The sequence below is a fragment of the Anoplopoma fimbria genome, chromosome 19 (genome assembly GCF_027596085.1).
Source record: "Anoplopoma fimbria isolate UVic2021 breed Golden Eagle Sablefish chromosome 19, Afim_UVic_2022, whole genome shotgun sequence".
NCBI lineage: Eukaryota > Metazoa > Chordata > Actinopteri > Perciformes > Anoplopomatidae > Anoplopoma > Anoplopoma fimbria.
The window spans coordinates 5,990,702-6,007,939 of record NC_072467.1 but is presented as its reverse complement, the minus strand read 5'-3'; the positions used below and the strand labels follow the sequence as shown (position 1 = coordinate 6,007,939).

Here is a 17,238-nt window from a genome sequence, read left to right as displayed (position 1 = left end):
CTTCCTGTTTTGCTTTGTGGTTGCCACATTCTGCTCAAAGTATCCCGCAACCCTCGCAACATTATATTACATTATACCGTCAAATGCATACAGTAAAACAACATGTGTTTTACTATAACCCGAAATGGTAAAACAAGAAGCATAAAGGTGTATCTAAAAATGAATTTGAACATTTAAAATATATATATATAATATTTTGTAGAAAAACGTTATTTGTGCAGACCTGTCAACCCCGTTGACAAGGCACGCCTACAAGCGTAATGTTAAAGTTGACACTTACCCAGACTCTTGAAACTCAGTATTTCAGGCTTGTGTGTTACATTTTTGGCCTTGGCTGTGTTTGATTGTATAACGATATGGTAAGATATAAGGATGTATTTTTTTAATACGGTTCATAAATAACCTCATTTAATAATGGGTTTTGCAAAATTGACTTTTGTATTTACTTTCCATATGATTGCACAACAGGAATGAACTACTGTTTGTGTTGTGTTTTGGTTATCATGTTATTACTGTATTTGCATCTCGTTTTGCATAATGACAATACATTATCCTGAACCTCGAGACTTCACAAATGAAACTGCTTCGCCTCGTCATTTTAAAGTCAATAAAATATGACGTATGGCACAGCTGCACCAACTGTCCATTATTTAGTTGTACCCTATATACAGTCTATGGTAATACCTCTGAATGTTATGACCTCTGTCAGATGAGCAAAACGGTGTCATGACAACTAATATAGTGTTATATACTATTAATACAATTCACAACTTGCATAATGTGACAAGAATATTCAGATGTCATGCATTTGTATTTACCACACAAACATACATTAAAACATATATTTATATATATCATTGTATGAAGCACTGCAAATGGTTTTTTTTAAACCAAAAGTACTAAACAAATAAAGAGTGACATATGTTTTACATGACTGATCATTTAAAGAAAGAGAAAAGGGGAAGATTAAGGCACAAACACTTATTGTGCAATTACATACATAGGTAAATAAATCACAGATGCATGCCATTAGTGTTTTTATGGCCTTTTTCTTGGTACAGCATTTAATATTTTTTGTATACAGTTCAAACGTTTTGAAAAAACACAACGAATAGGTATTTATACCTATATCCACACTAATAGATCCTCCCGAAAGCAATACTCGCTCCACGAGATGCATTATATGAATTGGGGTGTCCTTTAAGGTGGGTCAGAAGTCATCTATCATATTAGGGTTAGGGTTCGTGACCTTTAAATCGTACCGGGTTAGCGTGTAGATTCAACGGGCTAGTGGCGCAATGGATAACGCGTCTGACTACGGATCAGAAGATTCTAGGTTCGACTCCTGGCTAGCTCGTAACTTTTTCACATTTCATTTTTCCCCATTCTATTGACATGTGATATTTAGATACAACCCCCCGCCACCCGTGAGTCGAGGTAATTAAATATTAGTCATGTAAGTTCTCGTCATTCATCGTGAGTGTCCGTGAGCCCGAAGCCGTTGATTGGTCAATTCATTGTAGCTAGACGAGCGCTGATTGGCCGGAGCAGTCAATTACTGCTAGATTATTGGTAGCAGAAGGAAAGGCGATTGGCTGTGGCTACTAAGAATTACCTCGACTCACCTGGCTAGCTCGGAACTTTTTCACATTTTATTTTTCACAGTCTATTGACATCTGATATTTAGATGCAACTCCTCACCCATGCCGCTAGATTTCTGTTAGTACATTGATAGAGTAATTCCATCACGCAAGAGCAATAGAATGGATAACAGAAGCTAAGAGCAGCTAACACATATCTAGCGGCATCTTTGGGTGAGGAGTTGCATCTATTAATAGAATAGATGCAAAAAAATATAAAAGCTACGAGCTAGCCAGGAGTCGAACCTAGAATCTTCTGATCCGTAGTCAGACGCGTTATCCATTGCGCCACTAGCCCGCTGAATCTACACGCTGACCCGGAACAATTTAAAGGTTACAAACCCTAACACCCTAAGCATGTTAGCTTGTAGCTACTGTGAACAGACTGGTTCAAGAGTGAATATGTTTTTAATTCTTGTTTACTTTACAGACATCCATCTGAGACCGGCTCCTGGAGGCTTTGACAACGACATTTAAAGAAGAAACAGGATATTCTGTTGTGTGTATTTTCAATTTCATTGTAGTTGTATCAATAAAAACGAATTAATTGTTGCCTGTGTCAGATGGTCTTATTTGTCCTGTGAGTGTAATCTGTTAATGTGTTACTATGACTACGTGTTTAATTGCTACATATTTTACTGTGAGCAGTTTGAGGTTCAAAAGACTTTTAGAAAAGGTTTATGTCTAAAAGTGGTTCAAAAGTGAAAGTTTATTCACCGTCTATTTGTAGACGTCTATTAGACGTTCACCTTTAGACGTGATTTGTAATAGTGCATTTGTAATCCTCTATGTTGTGCTAATAATGTTATATTACTAATGTAGCTTACTATGAAACCAAATCCACATTTCTCAGTTGAAAGCCAATATTGAAAATCACGTCTGAAGGTGAACGTCTAATAGACGTCTACAAATGGACGTTGAATAAGCTTTCACTTTTGAACCAATTTTAGACGGGGAAATGCTCACTGGGATGCTTTTGATAAAACATTTAATGTAAAAGTATAAGCTATTGTTTTACATTTTTTAATATGACGGCAATATTCGTATTCGTTTGCTGCTAAAGCCATGGTGACCAGTAACGTTATCGTTATTTTGGACTTTGTATTAATTGCAGCAACTTTATCACAGTTAAAAGAGGACATCTCTTGAACCCAGCAGTGTTGCAATCCATGCACGGAGACGGCCACCATGATGTTCCCTGCAAAACAAACGTTCGTCTTTCTTTCTGTGTTTTTTCTCCATGTTGCTGCAGACCTACATGGTAAGAAGGGAAAACTAATTTAATTACACAGTAACTACGGTGATAACGATAAACAGGCATTGCTTTTGGATGGTGATTTGACTGCACTTAATAACAAAGAGCCGCTCAAGTTACACAATATCCTGTCTTCTTTTAATGTATTTCCCAAAGGACTGAATCTGTTGTTACTTCATGTTTCCTGCTTGCATTTCATTTCGCCTCAATCGAGGGGATCTTTTACCTACATATTTGCAATTATGACTGTGTGCGAAAGTGAAACGCCTAACCCAGAGAGCGACTGCTGTCAAGTGAAGCAAACTGGGTTTAAATCAGGCTCATGATTTCTTAAACTGACCTCATGTTGCGATCGGATTGGGATTAACAGTGTATTAAAAAAAATACTACTCATGCTTTATAACTACCCAAATGGAGCAATGTGATACACCATTTCAAAATCTATTTTACTTCTTCTTTCTTCCTCATTTCTACTGTGGTAATATTTTACTGACCAGGTTAGTTGTTAAAAGAAGTTCAACACAATGATCTAAATGAAAATAAATGAATGCCCAGCACGCTCCACACTTATTTCGAGATTCGAACAATCATGGATTGGGAAAGTTGTTGTATTATCGAATAGGTGTCCAATTGTCAGTTACGACATAAACTCAAACTAACAACCAGATTTTTAATACATGGATGATTTATATTCTTTACTTATATAATACACATTTTCCTGTTAAATGAAACTGATTAATAGCTTTACATCATGATTTTGATTCAGTCCTTATATCCTGACAGCTCCTGAAGTCCACACAAAGCTCGGGAGCCTTAGAGGTCTGAATGTGAGTGTAAAGGGGAAGGAGACCGGGGTCCACGCCTACCTGGGTGTCCCATTTGCCAAGCCACCCGTAGGCCCTGCTCTGAGACTTGCTGCACCCCAGCCTGTACAGGGATGGGAAGGAATGAGAGACGCCACCAAGCAGCCACCCATGTAAGGCCTTCATGTGCTTCTGGTGTCGCATAACAACAATTGGATAAACCTGTTACGACCTGTTCTGACTGTAAAAAAACAACATGTCCCTTTTTCAGGTGTGTTCAAGATAAACAGCAAACTATAGATCTGCTAGATCAATTCGGAATGTTGATTGATCTCCCAGAAGTTTCAGAGGACTGCCTTTACCTCAACATTTACACTCCTGCAAATAAAACTCTTAGTGCCAAGTTCCCAGTAAGTTGCTGCATGTTTGGAATGATTCAGATTCAAGTCTTTGTTTGATGTAGATTGAGGGAGATTTTTATGAGCTCTGATAGAAAAAAGTAAATATGTGCTTTATTTTTTGTGGAAATGATCAAGGTTTTTTATTGTCTTACCAGGTCATGGTCTGGATCCATGGTGGAGGGTTTACCACGGGGCAAGCTTCAGTGTATGATGGCTCCGCCCTGGCTGCTTACCAGGACGTGGTCGTGGTTCTGATCCAGTACCGATTGGGACTTCTGGGCTTTCTCAGGTAAAAAGGCTCAAATTACTAAGCACAGGTAGACTGGACATGCTATTATTATATTCTATTGCTTTTGATCTGATCTGTGCCAGATGTGAAAAAAAAATAATCCTGAACTGGGTCACTTTTACCAGCCGGAGTAAACTATAATTGTATGCTCTATCCAGCACTGGAGATGAGCACATGTCGGGAAACTTTGGTTTGTTGGACCAGGTACAAGCTCTGAGGTGGATCCAGCAGCACATTCATTACTTTGGAGGGGACCCAGATTTAGTTACCATATTTGGGGAGTCTGCTGGTGGAGTGAGTGTATCCCTTCTGGTAAGGATAAATCAACAAATAAAGCACTTTAAATCAACTCGTCATGTCACTCTACGGTCCGCAGAACCTTTATTTTTTCTGTTGCTTGAATCAACAGCTTCTCTCGCCATTGTCTGATGGCCTGTTCCACCGAGCCATTGCTGAGAGTGGCACAGCTGCAATAAGTTTAATCGTCGGAAATGATCATGTCACACCTAAGCAGGTTAATTATCAGTGTGTTTATTTTGGTGTGTTAACATTTGTCAGTGCACCAAATTTTGAATTTGTGTTTCTACATTTTTTAAATGAATCCCATATATCTCCCCTCAGGTAGCAAATCTAACTGGCTGTAGCTACGAAAGCACAGAGAAGTTCGCTGATTGCATAAAAAACCTCGATCTTGACCCAATTATGGTTATTGCGCAGGTGAGATATAGTATGCAAAACTGATTTAATGGAATTAGTTTAGAATCTGTCTATTTATTTGTTTAATTTACTTGTAGATGTTTTTCTTGATCCCACCTTTTTCTTTTGCACATTCTATTCTCTTAAGGATCAAACATTGATCATTTCTTCAAATGTTGATGGACACTTCCGGACAAAACCTGTGGCTGAGCTGTTCCATAGACATGAACTACTCACTGTACCATTCATGACTGGCGTCAATAATGATGAAGGGGGCTGGCTTATGTCTAGCGTGAGTCTGAATGCTACTGAAATTGTGTGCCTGACGAGCTTACCGATTTCCAAATGGGCCCATGGAAACATGATTTTGTTTTGCTTTGGTGCATATCTGAAATGTTGATTGTCTCTCCTTAGTTGTTTTGCCCTCCGAACTGGATGGAGGGATTAGATCGGGAGCAAGTCACCAACTTGCTGTACGTATTCTTCCCTGATGTGAGGCAAACCGTGCTCAACACTACAATATTGTTTTGCTTCATTGTGCTCAAACGTCTCTGACAGATGTGCTGTTAATGTTTTTAAGCCCAAAGATGAGATCCTCAGAGATTTGATGGCAGATGAATATATTGGAAGCGGTGAAGATCGTGTGAAAAATAGAGATGGGTTCACCCAGATGATTGGAGAAATGATGTTCACCATTCCAGCCATTAGTACTGCCAATGCCCACAGAGGTATTTTTATTAACTCCTGATAACTTACTGTCACACGCTTTCATAAACAAGATATTCACACCCATTCCTCTACTACTAGATGCAGGCGCCCCCGTGTACCTGTATGAGTACCAGCATCCTCCCAAATTCCTGCAGGCAAGAAGGCCAAGCTTTGTGGGCAGTGACCATGGAGATGAAATCTTTACAGTATTAGGATTTTGCTTCACAACTACCCATGTCAAATTAATCTGTAAGTAAATATAAAAATCCCTTTATCAACAGACCACCAGAGATCTGGGTTTTCTCTAGGTTTCCTAAGTGCAAAGTGTTTTACCAAATTATCATTATTTTAGATGCATGCTCAGAAGAGGAGGAACAGTTAAGCAGAACCATGATGAGCTACTGGGGAAACTTTGCTCGCACAGGGTAGGAGTTCACCGTCATTACAAGGTATGATACACATGGAGATAAGACTTGTTTTAACTTGTGTGCATGGGCATCGTAGGTCTCCTAATGGCGACGGCCTTGTCCACTGGCCAAAGTATGGAGCAGAAGGAGACTACTTGTCAATTGATCTAAAGGAGCAGGTAACTGGTCAGCACCTGAAGAAGGACCGGTTTGTTTTCTTGACCCAGACTTTCCCGGAGACGGTCCGACAACACAGAGAGAAGATGGAGCGCAGCGATCTGTAAAACAGTCACCTCTCCTTTTTCCATTCCATCCATTTTTTTTTCTGAATCCATCTTCAATCACAAATATTACATACCATAATTCATTTGTTAAACTGATGTAATAATATTAATTGTAATTTGGAAAGGAAATGCTTTCAAAATGCATCTTCCGACCATTTAAAAAAAAGATTCCATCTGTAAAAAAAGCTGCTTGTGAAGTGGCAGTAGTGAGTCAGAAATGAATTGGGTGAATACTTTTTGTAGCCAATGATTATATTGAACATCAGTTTGAATCCAAGCTAGATAGCCTCAGGGAATTCTTCTTTAATGTCTAAAATCCCAAAAGGAAATATGTAGTAGAAGGACACCTCAATCATGAGATACCCTCTCTGTGTTTGCGCACATATTTAACATCTAGATTTCAATAAAAAATAAGAAAAATACTCTGCAGCTGTTTTGTGAAATGTTGTACTATTTAGTTGAGTGTTGTCTGTATGCCTGCTTCAATATTGCCCAACAATTTCATTCACCATTCATACAGATGAACACACACAGTGGCCGTTGGCGTGAAAGGGTTAACATGGAACCAGGGTTCTTCATAGGTCAAACAATGTGGTATGTAAGGTGAACATGGGTTCAAACCTTAACCCACAACTGTACACAGGGCTTGTGTAATACAGGGCTGTTGTGTGAAGGGATGTCACATATTATTACATTTTAATCAAAATACAACTGTGGTTCTGGAAGGAGAGAATACTTTTGGGTAATAGTTGAGCAGCAATGGGAGACACATACAACAGATTTGACAGTTTTGTATTTTTTATTACTGAGAAGAGCGCTTAAGCTGAAAAGCTCCCTGAATTCTGATGTGAGCAGTTCAATAGGTCAAACTTGAATTATTTTTCACAAAATCAGGCGTATCGCATTGAAAATAGTAGAAAGCAACATTTCATTTTTCGAAGGCAAACCATTCAAATAGCCGGGTACAGATAGGAGAATGTATAAAACAATTATACTGGAATTGAGAGGAAATGAATAAAAAGTAATTAAATAAAAGGATAATGCTTTAGCAGACACTTTTTTTTTTTTTGCAAATGTTAGTAAAGCTGCAGTCTGATACAAAAGTGCTGGCCAGTGGTTTTGAATGATTCACTATACTGCCCAGAAAAGTGCACTTGGAGTAAGAAAGCTACTGAGCAACCCCATCAGGCCGTAAGGAGACACACAGTCACTTATTTAGTACTTTGAGCTGTTAGCTTGTACAATGTTGAGCCAGCCTGGTTTCAAGTTCAAAACTAATAGGGAAAACTGGAGGGAATAGATTTGCAGGTAGAAAGCCAGGCAAATGTTTCGTCAGCCATTTTAAACCAACAAATGCAATACATTTCAAAAGGTATGAGAAGTTTCTGTTTCAGATCATTATATAAGAACATAAACTGTATATCTTTGATATTTTGATTAGCTTATGTAAAGGTTATGTTATTCTACTACAGTACAATACATCTTTCCAACTTACATAATATTATGTCAGGTGGGGTGACATGAAAGGTGTGTTTGATGTAGGACCATGAGCCAGGACATATCACTATCTCTTAAGTTCAAAGGGCATAAACTGGCTGATTTATCTACAGCATACCCTCTCTTGTCACTGGTGGCAAAATTGCCTAGCTGTGAAACTCACTCAGTATTTTACTAGACAAATTTCTCAAATTAATGTAACTTCATACATTTTTGTTATTCACATGAATACTTAAGTTCTGGATTTCACTGACTTGGTAAAGAGAAAAACACCTGAGAAGCTGTCTTTTTTTTTAAAGCGCAAAAAAAAAGAAAAAAGAAACAACTAAAAAGCAAGGCATGCTGCTTAATGAGAATAAAACATCATGTTCTGATAATGATCCTGTTTGAGATGTGATTAGATCTAAACAAAACGCAGCATGCAGTTCAATATGTTGGGCACTGAACTCAGAATAATGCTTTATAGTAGAATACATTGGACACCTTTATCTTCTTCAAGCACTATCAAGTACAGACAGTTTTAGAATCAGAGGCACGTACAGTTTGATCCATAATAAGTGGTATGAAATATCATTCCTCATCTCCTGCAGGGAATAAATAAATAAATAAAAGATGTTAATGTGACTCGTTTTCATGCTGCACTGGAGGATAAAGGTCATAGTGAGGTGAGGTGATAAACGGTGACTTGGGAGGCCTTTTAAAGTGCTTGCATGGGAACAGTATCGTGAAAGAGCTAGGTCAGCGTGACATAACTTGCTTAATTAGACAGTCAAACCCAATGTTTGTTAAACATACTGATAGAATGTGGACATTTGTGATCATGAGCTATCCTGGTAGGTCATAGCCCATGACTCAAAGGAGAGCAGGAGATGATTTGTGTAAAATGCTTGTTTTTATGCATTTAATATGTGGTGCATCAGGATGTCCAGGACTGCATGTTACACAGCATGGCCTCAAATCGCTCCATATTTGGGGCGTGACCGTGAGCTAGGGTGTCCGTCAGCCGACTGTACAAACTGAAAGACTTCAACTCCAGCCAGATGAAGCCAAAACGGTCCTCATCGAACAGCACAAAGAGGCCCGGGGTACGCTCTGGACTTGTGAAGCCGTGACCAGCGATCAGGCCTGTACCATAGAAGCTGAAATGGAGGCACATCAATTCGTAAATCAATCAATCATTACTTTCATGGATATCAGTTTCAATGGGTTGTAGACTCTGTTCTAACAAACATTGCGTACATTAATAATAACAACAGGTAACGCTTGTGACAGCAGCAATTTACAAATAATGACTGGTAATAATTACTGAATATTATTTTCCATGAAGCTTTTTAGTAGGCCCTTATAGCAATGTGTCTTAAAGCCTTTAGCACACACGTCTTTGTGGATTAATGCATATCAATTGATTGGGATTCTGTGATAGTAAGAGTGTTGTATCACAATTATCCAAATCCATCTTCAAACTTGAGTGAAATCAGTGTGTTTCTTTTAGGGTGCCACCACAGCATGTAACCAATTAAAAAAGAAGCATGAAGTTACATTCATCTCACAGATTGCAATTCATTTTGGAAGTCAAAATCATCATAACATTTTTTATATTGTTAATTAAAAATCCTTATCTGTAAAACGTTGACAAGCATTGATTAGAGGCCAATATGATTGGCCATAAACTTTTAACAACCTACAAGCAATAACAGCTCAGGAACAATAGGCGCATTGTGTCTAACGCCACAGTTACTGGAGCAAAGGCAGCTACAACCAATCCACCTGTTCTCTGTGAAATTTATACTACATGCATATTCCATACAGCCGAGTTCTTACCATTTCCTACAGGTGCGAGGGTAGACCTCATTGCGAGCCATAACTCCCAGGGGCAGGACAAAGGGCTGGGCTTCAGGAGGACTGTTGCTGCAGCTGGGGCCGGGCTGGCAGCTGTCTGAACTGGTAACACAGTCCTCCTCCACCCCTTCTGCTGCGCTGGCATCCTCACAGGCCCCCCTCGGCTGAACCTTTGACTGTGGCAGGATTGTCCTTGGCCTGTTGCTGTTCTTCTCTCTGGACTTCCGCGTGTACCCCCAGTACCAGCCGGGACAGCTCCTCTATGTTGCGCTGGTGCTCCAAGTCTGGGAGGAATACAGGCCGGCTCAGGTCCACATCTAAAGTGAGTTGCCCTGCAGGAACATTGGGGTCTCCCTGCAAGAAGGAGTAAAATTACAGTCTGCACCACTAGGTGATTCATTTTGTGGGAGAATATCACATCATCTAGGTTAAAATTGTAAGAATGTTCCATTCAAAGGCACTTTGTCTGTAGAACTTTTAGGATAAAATCAACATGCATGATTCATTTGATGGTTAGAAAACTTTGAAACAAGGAGAGCTTCTTTTTAAGACAAGCACAGCCTCTGGTAATGATTTTTCTATAACTTACAGTGAGCTTGGTGGCTCTCACGGAGGGCCCGTGAAAACTGAGCATGACGATCTCCAAGCCATGACTGCCGTAGGTGCCTTTGAAGAGGCCCGGGTGCAGAAGGTCAGTGGGCATCACAGGTGGCAGGTAGATCCTCCGGTATGTCAAGCAGTTACTGTCAAAAGGTGGCAAACAAAATCAGTTAAAATTGACATTTGCCACTGTTTAGTGATTTAAATTCACTGTAGATCTGCAATGATATGTAACAACCCAATTCACATTATGAACTAGATACATTTAGCCACAGCTTTACCTGAGCCTCCGCCAATGCCATCTGAACTACATGGACAGGTTATACATTCAAAGACAAGTGAAAATCAGAACTATCTCTCAAGATACGAAGCCATCCTTGCAATTATTGTTTAAACAATAAGAGCTACTGAGGGCGGCACCCTTGATTTCATCTTTAGCTAAAGTGTGATGTAAGGAAGAGACTCATACTCATATTGACTGGTATAAATGAACTTCATCAGGATGAGCTCCTGCATGTGCTCATGGAAGATCTCTTCCAGTGTTCGGCCCCATTCTTCCTCTAACCATGTCCTGAACTCCTACACACACACACACACACACACAATTAGAGAAATCAGTGGAATGCTGACTTTCTCACTGTCTTTTAAAACATAAGCAAGATAAGTGAATAGTTGAAGCAGGTTTCAGGTAGTAATTGTTGCCTCACCTCCTGTCTGCCCCCTGGCATACGGTGATGATCAGTCTGGTTACACTTAGTTGAAAATTCATCCTTCTTCACAGTCTTAAAATAACAGAATACGACACATATTAAAGGCCAATATATAGTTTTATTAATTTTTAACCTCAATTAAAGTAGAATGACAAAAACTGTGCCAATGAATATCAAAATGATGTAAAGCAGTTCATTTTGTTGGTGCACGGAGAAGCTTTTGTGCTCTGCAAGCTCTCACCTGTATGTCACCTTTGTGTGGACCCTTGTGTCCGTACATACACTCCACAGTTGCCTTTTGGCTCTCCCACAAGTGGATACGGAAGAGCGGCCGTCTCCTCATGGGATCCTCCACACGGGGGTCGTGAGGCGGCAAATACATCCAGCCAATGATGAACAGCCCGTCCACCTGAATGAAAATACTTTCAATGATTCATAAGCCATTGAAATTATCCTAAAATGATGTTACGATTCCTGCCAAAGCATTATCAGCTGATTATTGCCGCATCTTAAATGACATGCAAAAGACGGTCAACAAACTGTACACTGCAGTCATTGTTTCTTATCTCAATGCAAATGGCTTGATTGAGAAACACGACTTACCACAACGTTGAGCAATCCCCCATAAGGCCCTATGTCAGGCTGCCATAAGCCCAAGATATGTCTGTACGGGTGAAGCACTGCAACACAAGAGCACAATATCACACCATACTTATCAGTTTCTGTAATGCAACAACCGAGCTTTACTATGAGTTACACTGTGCATGATTACAAATATAAGATGAGATGTTAAAACCCACAGCCACAACTTTCTGTTTAACGCTTGCAAGGATGGAGTCTATGACATGTAGACCCGAAGGGAAGGAAGTGCAAACCGACCCCGCTCCTGTACACCAGTCCAAACACAACACACAGCACACAGCACACCAAATAACCTGGCTTCCTTTTCACACTTAATATGAAAGCAAACAGCATTGAGGAGAGTTGTGAATATGTTTACATTTCGAAAAGGGATGTGCTAACACTGCTGCAGCTGTTTGCTTGCAAATTCAATCAATAAGAGTCCCACTCACACAACCCCTCATGCAGCAGCCATCCAGGTTGAGGGCCATGTACATACAGCGTGTGTACACGTCTCTATAGTCCATGTGCTCGTAGTCCGGGAGGAGCTTCATAAAGCGCCCAGACTTCACCCGTGGGTTGACACCTGGACAGGCACAACACAGGCATGTGTAGAGCAGCCGAAGACTGAGGCGGGCTCAGCTCAGCGCAGCCCTCTAGTGAATGCAGTGATGTGCTAAAATAATCTATTCAAAGAGCAAACACGTGCCTCCACTTAGCCTGGCATGTCTTGTGGCAACTGGTATTTCAAAATAAACTCTACATCTCCGCTGATAAACAAATGAAGAACAGATGGGAGAGAGAACATTTGGGAAAAATAGTACCATCAATAATCTCAACTGAAACCACAAGCATTCATATCAGAAAAGCTGTTGCTGGGACTGTTTCATATCTGCTGCAAATCTACACAACTATACACAGGAAAATGTGAGGCTGCAAATGCCAAATGGAGTAGGAATCCACCAAATACTCTAATGGATCAATTCATGGGTGACATGAGAGCTGTTCAATCAGCAGTCTAACTCACGTTTAACATAAAGGTCCCGGCTAGATACTCCTCCCACTTCCATCTTCCTCAGATCCTCCTTCATACCAAACTCTGCAGAGAGAAAACACATGAGAGAAAGATGTTCAACATTACATTAACTTTATTAAGGCTAATCATGCAAATGATTACATAACGTCAATCGAGTTGTTTACACATTATGGCCGCTCTACACAGAAATGTGAACTGAGCAGTGGCAAAAGTCTGATCAACTGAGAGCAGTGGAACAGGAAGTTTGAACAGCAGCCAGCAAGATGGACCGTCCAAGCTTTGGATCCAGTCATCTGACGCAGACGTGACCTGATCACCTGAGACTCTAAAGATGTCTTAAGCACACAGCCGGCCTGAGGTATAAGTGAACTAAGAAGTCACCACAAGAACCCAGAAAAGAAAATGTGTAATGTTAAGTCTCCCCGAGAGCTCATTGTTTTTTTTTGTTGTCTTTCATCATTAGTAAAATGCACTTAACAGATATATTTTACCAAGCTGCCTGACAACTAGGTGGTATTATGACACTGCAATTATTTCAGTTTTTAAATCATAGATCTTACTGTTTTTGACTGTAACTGTTCACGCTTATTAGTAGTCATAGTAAGATCTATTTGATTGCTATTAATGGCAACGTCTCTGACTCTGCTACCAGTTTTTTTTACTGCTTGCTGTCTTCAGTGTAACTGTTTTTCTTTATTTTAATTATTAAATAAAATGTTAAATTATACAAGTATTCTTCCAATTAACAGATAAATCATTTAATATATAAAATCACATGAAATCGAAGGAACAATGCCCAATACACAAGCCTCAAATAGAATAGAAGTTGCCTGGTGTTGTTTGGCATTCAATAAAAAAAAAGAAGTAAAAATTAAATTATTGTTAAGAAACGTATAAAGCAGTAAATGCTCAGACTGGAGAAGCTGCAGTGAGCAAATATTTAGTATGTTTCTGTAAACATGAATTCAAGTATGGATGGGCGATATGACGCTATACATTTGTCCACCATTCATTTTCAGGTATATATCCCTTTAACATCTCTGGTTGTAGTTAGCTATTGTGGACAATGTTGCAAAACACTGAGCAGACCTGCTTAGTGGCAATATAGAACCTTTATTTGGTTATTTCAACTATTAACAACTTCTCATTTGATTTACCAGAAAAGCAATTATATCATAATGTATATCATTGTATAAAATTACATATGCCATAATAGAGGATTTTATCATACTTCCAAAATTCATTGATTGATAAAAAATCAGCAGTATATACTGTCACAAAAGTAGTCCAGTCCTGTTTCCTCCAAATCATCCTCACTCCCCCAAACCTGGAAAAAAATCATACATGCATTTGTGTTTTCAAGACTGGACTACTGTAACTCCCTCCTCTCTGGCATTAACCACAAGTCACTCTCTCGCCTCCAACTGGTTCAGAACTCCGCAGCGAGGCTTCTTACTGGTTGTAACAGACGACATCACATCACCCCAATCCTGGCTTCTCTTCACTGGCTCCCTGTTTGTTTTAGAATTGATTTTAAGATTTTGCTGATCACTTTTAAAGCACATCTGGGTCTGGCCCCGACAGACATAGGAGAAATGTTGACCCAGTATGAGCCAGCTCGCAGCCTTAGATCCTCAGGTGGGGCCCTTCTGGTTGTTCCAAAGTCGAAACTGAAAACCAAAGGCGACCGTGCTTTTGCCATAAGGGCCCCTCGGCTTTGGAATGACCTACCGGAGGAGATAAGGCTTGCAGAATCAGTAATCTCTTTTAAATCACTTCTTAAAACACATTTTTATAGATTGGCTTTTATGTGATGTCGTCGTTTTATTGGTTCATTTTCATTTGGTCTTGGTATTTTATCTTATATTTGTTTACTATATTTTACCATTATCACTTGATTTTATTTATTTCATTATTTTATTTGTTTATTTGATTGTCACTTGTTATTTCATTTTGTTTCTTATGCACTGTCTTGCTGGCTGGTCTGTCAAAGCACTTTGTAAACCTTGTTTTTAAAAGGTGCTATATAAATAAAAGTTATTATTATTATTATTATTATTATTATTATAGTATCTGTGTCATATTTTGTGTCACAGGTTATGAGACATGTTTGATCAGACTTGCAATAGTGCAGTCCCCTGACTAACAAAAAGGGGTGACGGTGGTGTTCAGAATAATGCTCAGGGCCCCCAATAGGTTATGTCCCACCTGCATCAACAGTCTTATCAGCTACACAGAATGGCTGACACAGGCCTAATAACAGTAAGAGGCCTAGGTCCATGTTTTTACAGCAGTGACTGTGTGGGGTCATTTCTTTCATGGTTCACCTACAGATCAATAGAATTGCTTTTAGGGGAACACGTTTCCAAATAACCAGAGCTGGGCACCGAGCCTGACACAAATAACCTGTCGACAGAAAGGACACACATGTATCCTAATAGTGATATGACTCAACACTGTATTTGGAAATCGTTTAAATGATCTTTATGTGCAGCGATCACTATCTTTACCTTTCATGCACCGCCTTCTCCAGATGGTTTCAGTGTTGAGTATCTGTCTGAATTTCTTGCCTACGAGGGCGACATTTGGTAGTGCTGTTCCGGGAAGCAGGGAGAATATCTCCACTAAAAGCTCCGGCGGTAATTCCGCTAATGATTGCGGGTGTGGAGGTCCCGTGCTTGTGCGATCCAGAGAGCCCCCTCTGTTGACATGACCGCTGCCGTGCTCGCCAGCGACGCTCGGCCCTGCAGTGGCTCCGTCGCTGTCCAGGCCTCCTCCTCCTCCTCCTTCTCCTCCTCCTCCTCCGACGACGACGACGACGGCGGCGTCGCCTTGCCTCTTGCCCACGATCTGCTCCTCTTCCTCCTCGTCCATGTCGGAATCGCTAGCCTGATCCTGCTGGTTATGCCGCTGTCGCCTCCGGCACCTCCGCGACTGACCCACTCCGCAGAGCCTGGCACAGACAGCCATCCGTAGTCACCAAACAGGCAACATTACATCACTACAACACATCTATCAGCTGCAGTCTGGCTGAGCTCCCGTCTCACTGCGCATGGGCAGAAGTGTTGCTCCTGACGTCACATCGGCGCGTAAAGAGCGCAGCGACTTCGCTCCTCTCTGCTTGCCTACACTAGCGGGCGGTATTAATACAGTTTGTTGTTGTTATTATTATTATTACGTAGCTGTATGCATTATATCCATGCTTGACATCCAAGGGGGGTAAAATGAGTTAGTAGCTTCTAAGAACAGTATTTGTAGGCTACTCCAGTTCTGAGCTCTTTAAGTCGCTCCTTAAAGGGTCAGAGGTTGAGGATGTTATGCAACTTTTCTTGCCTTCAAGTCAATTCAATTGCTTAAGATTAGATAGCACGAACTCATAACAGAAATGATCTCAGGTCACATTTCATATAGGTCAGGATTAGACCGTAGGCATTATAGTATTGTTTAAAAGTCACTGCCCATCTTTAGGCGCAGGCTGAAAACTCACCTCTTCAAGAAGCACTACCCTGAGCCTTCCTCATAGCACCTATTGCACTCGTATTAGTTGTTGCACTTACTGTATTCGTATCAGTTCGCTGCACTTATTGAATTTGTATTTGTTTACTGCACTTATCCTATTCATAGTAGTTTGTAGCACTTACTATATTCGGATTAGTCTGTTGCAATTATTGTTTTCGTAGTAATCTGCCTCTGCACTATACTTTTGCTCTGGCTTATGCTTTAAGATGCTTGTTTAAGAAAGGAGATGCACTTATGACTTCTGGTGACTAGTAGTTCTCTTGAATACCTATGTTGAATACACTTCCTGTAAGTCGCTTTGGATAAAAGCGTCTGCTAAATGACTGTAATGTAATGTAATGTAATGTAATGTAATGTAAAAAGACCCAGCAATCAGCACCATGAGCAAGCGCTCGGCGACAGTGGCGACTCACTTTTTACAGAGAGGAACCCTGATCACTTCTCCTCATGGAGCTCCGCTTCTCTATTTCACTCTGCTCCTCTCTCTGATCCAATCCCAGGCTCTATCCCAATCTCCACACTCACGGATTTAAAGGCCATTGTCAACTTGTGAGCTCTTTATGAACACTTTTCGTAGATCCGCATTTCTTTGCCTGAGGCAATTACCCACAATACATAGCAATGTGACGTTTAACATGGGGTTACCAGTGGAAGCTGGAGACGTAAGAAGAAGAAGAAGAAAAAAAAGGTAAACAAAGAGGACGGCACATGTGTGGTCAGCCTGTCAAATAACATTAACTCAGAAACATTAAGGATTTAAGATGGAATATAAAACACATGAAAGCAGAGGAATGAAAGCAGAGATTATATTATACAGATTTATTCATCAAACATTTCATTGTGCCATTGAAGCTGGTTATTTGAAATAACCTCTCATCTTGTGAGAAAAGAGCCTGGCAGACGTTCAAATCAGGGAGCAAAAAGTTAATAATA

At 40.2% G+C, this 17,238-nt stretch overlaps 2 protein-coding genes and 2 non-coding genes across 4 annotated transcripts; 2 read left to right on the top strand and 2 right to left on the bottom strand.

Annotated features, from left to right (window-relative positions):
- Positions 1 to 1,284: 1,284 nt before the first annotated feature.
- Positions 1,285 to 1,357, top strand: trnar-acg (transfer RNA arginine (anticodon ACG)). Its single transcript has one exon. It is a non-coding gene; the product is annotated as a tRNA-Arg (tRNA).
- Positions 1,358 to 1,865: 508 nt separating this feature from the next.
- trnar-acg (transfer RNA arginine (anticodon ACG)) lies at positions 1,866 to 1,938 on the bottom strand. Its single transcript has one exon. It is a non-coding gene; the product is annotated as a tRNA-Arg (tRNA).
- Positions 1,939 to 2,766: 828 nt separating this feature from the next.
- Positions 2,767 to 6,903, top strand: LOC129108072 (fatty acyl-CoA hydrolase precursor, medium chain-like). The gene is made up of 13 exons (XM_054619720.1): positions 2,767 to 2,901; positions 3,679 to 3,871; positions 3,970 to 4,108; positions 4,255 to 4,388; positions 4,547 to 4,700; positions 4,798 to 4,902; positions 5,010 to 5,105; positions 5,233 to 5,376; positions 5,499 to 5,576; positions 5,665 to 5,812; positions 5,892 to 6,041; positions 6,145 to 6,217; positions 6,297 to 6,903. Exons 1-13 carry the CDS (start codon positions 2,829 to 2,831, stop codon positions 6,481 to 6,483), a joined length of 1,674 nt encoding a protein of 557 aa, XP_054475695.1. The 5' UTR covers positions 2,767 to 2,828; the 3' UTR covers positions 6,484 to 6,903.
- Positions 6,904 to 7,097: 194 nt separating this feature from the next.
- Positions 7,098 to 15,858, bottom strand: fbxo31 (F-box protein 31). The gene is given in 10 exon segments (XM_054619719.1): positions 7,098 to 9,119; positions 9,802 to 9,977; positions 9,979 to 10,173; positions 10,409 to 10,562; positions 10,889 to 10,998; positions 11,127 to 11,201; positions 11,371 to 11,538; positions 11,733 to 11,809; positions 12,778 to 12,849; positions 15,297 to 15,858. Coding segments are annotated over 10 exon segments (1,710 nt in total). The 5' UTR covers positions 15,757 to 15,858; the 3' UTR covers positions 7,098 to 8,896.
- Positions 15,859 to 17,238: the final 1,380 nt, after the last annotated feature.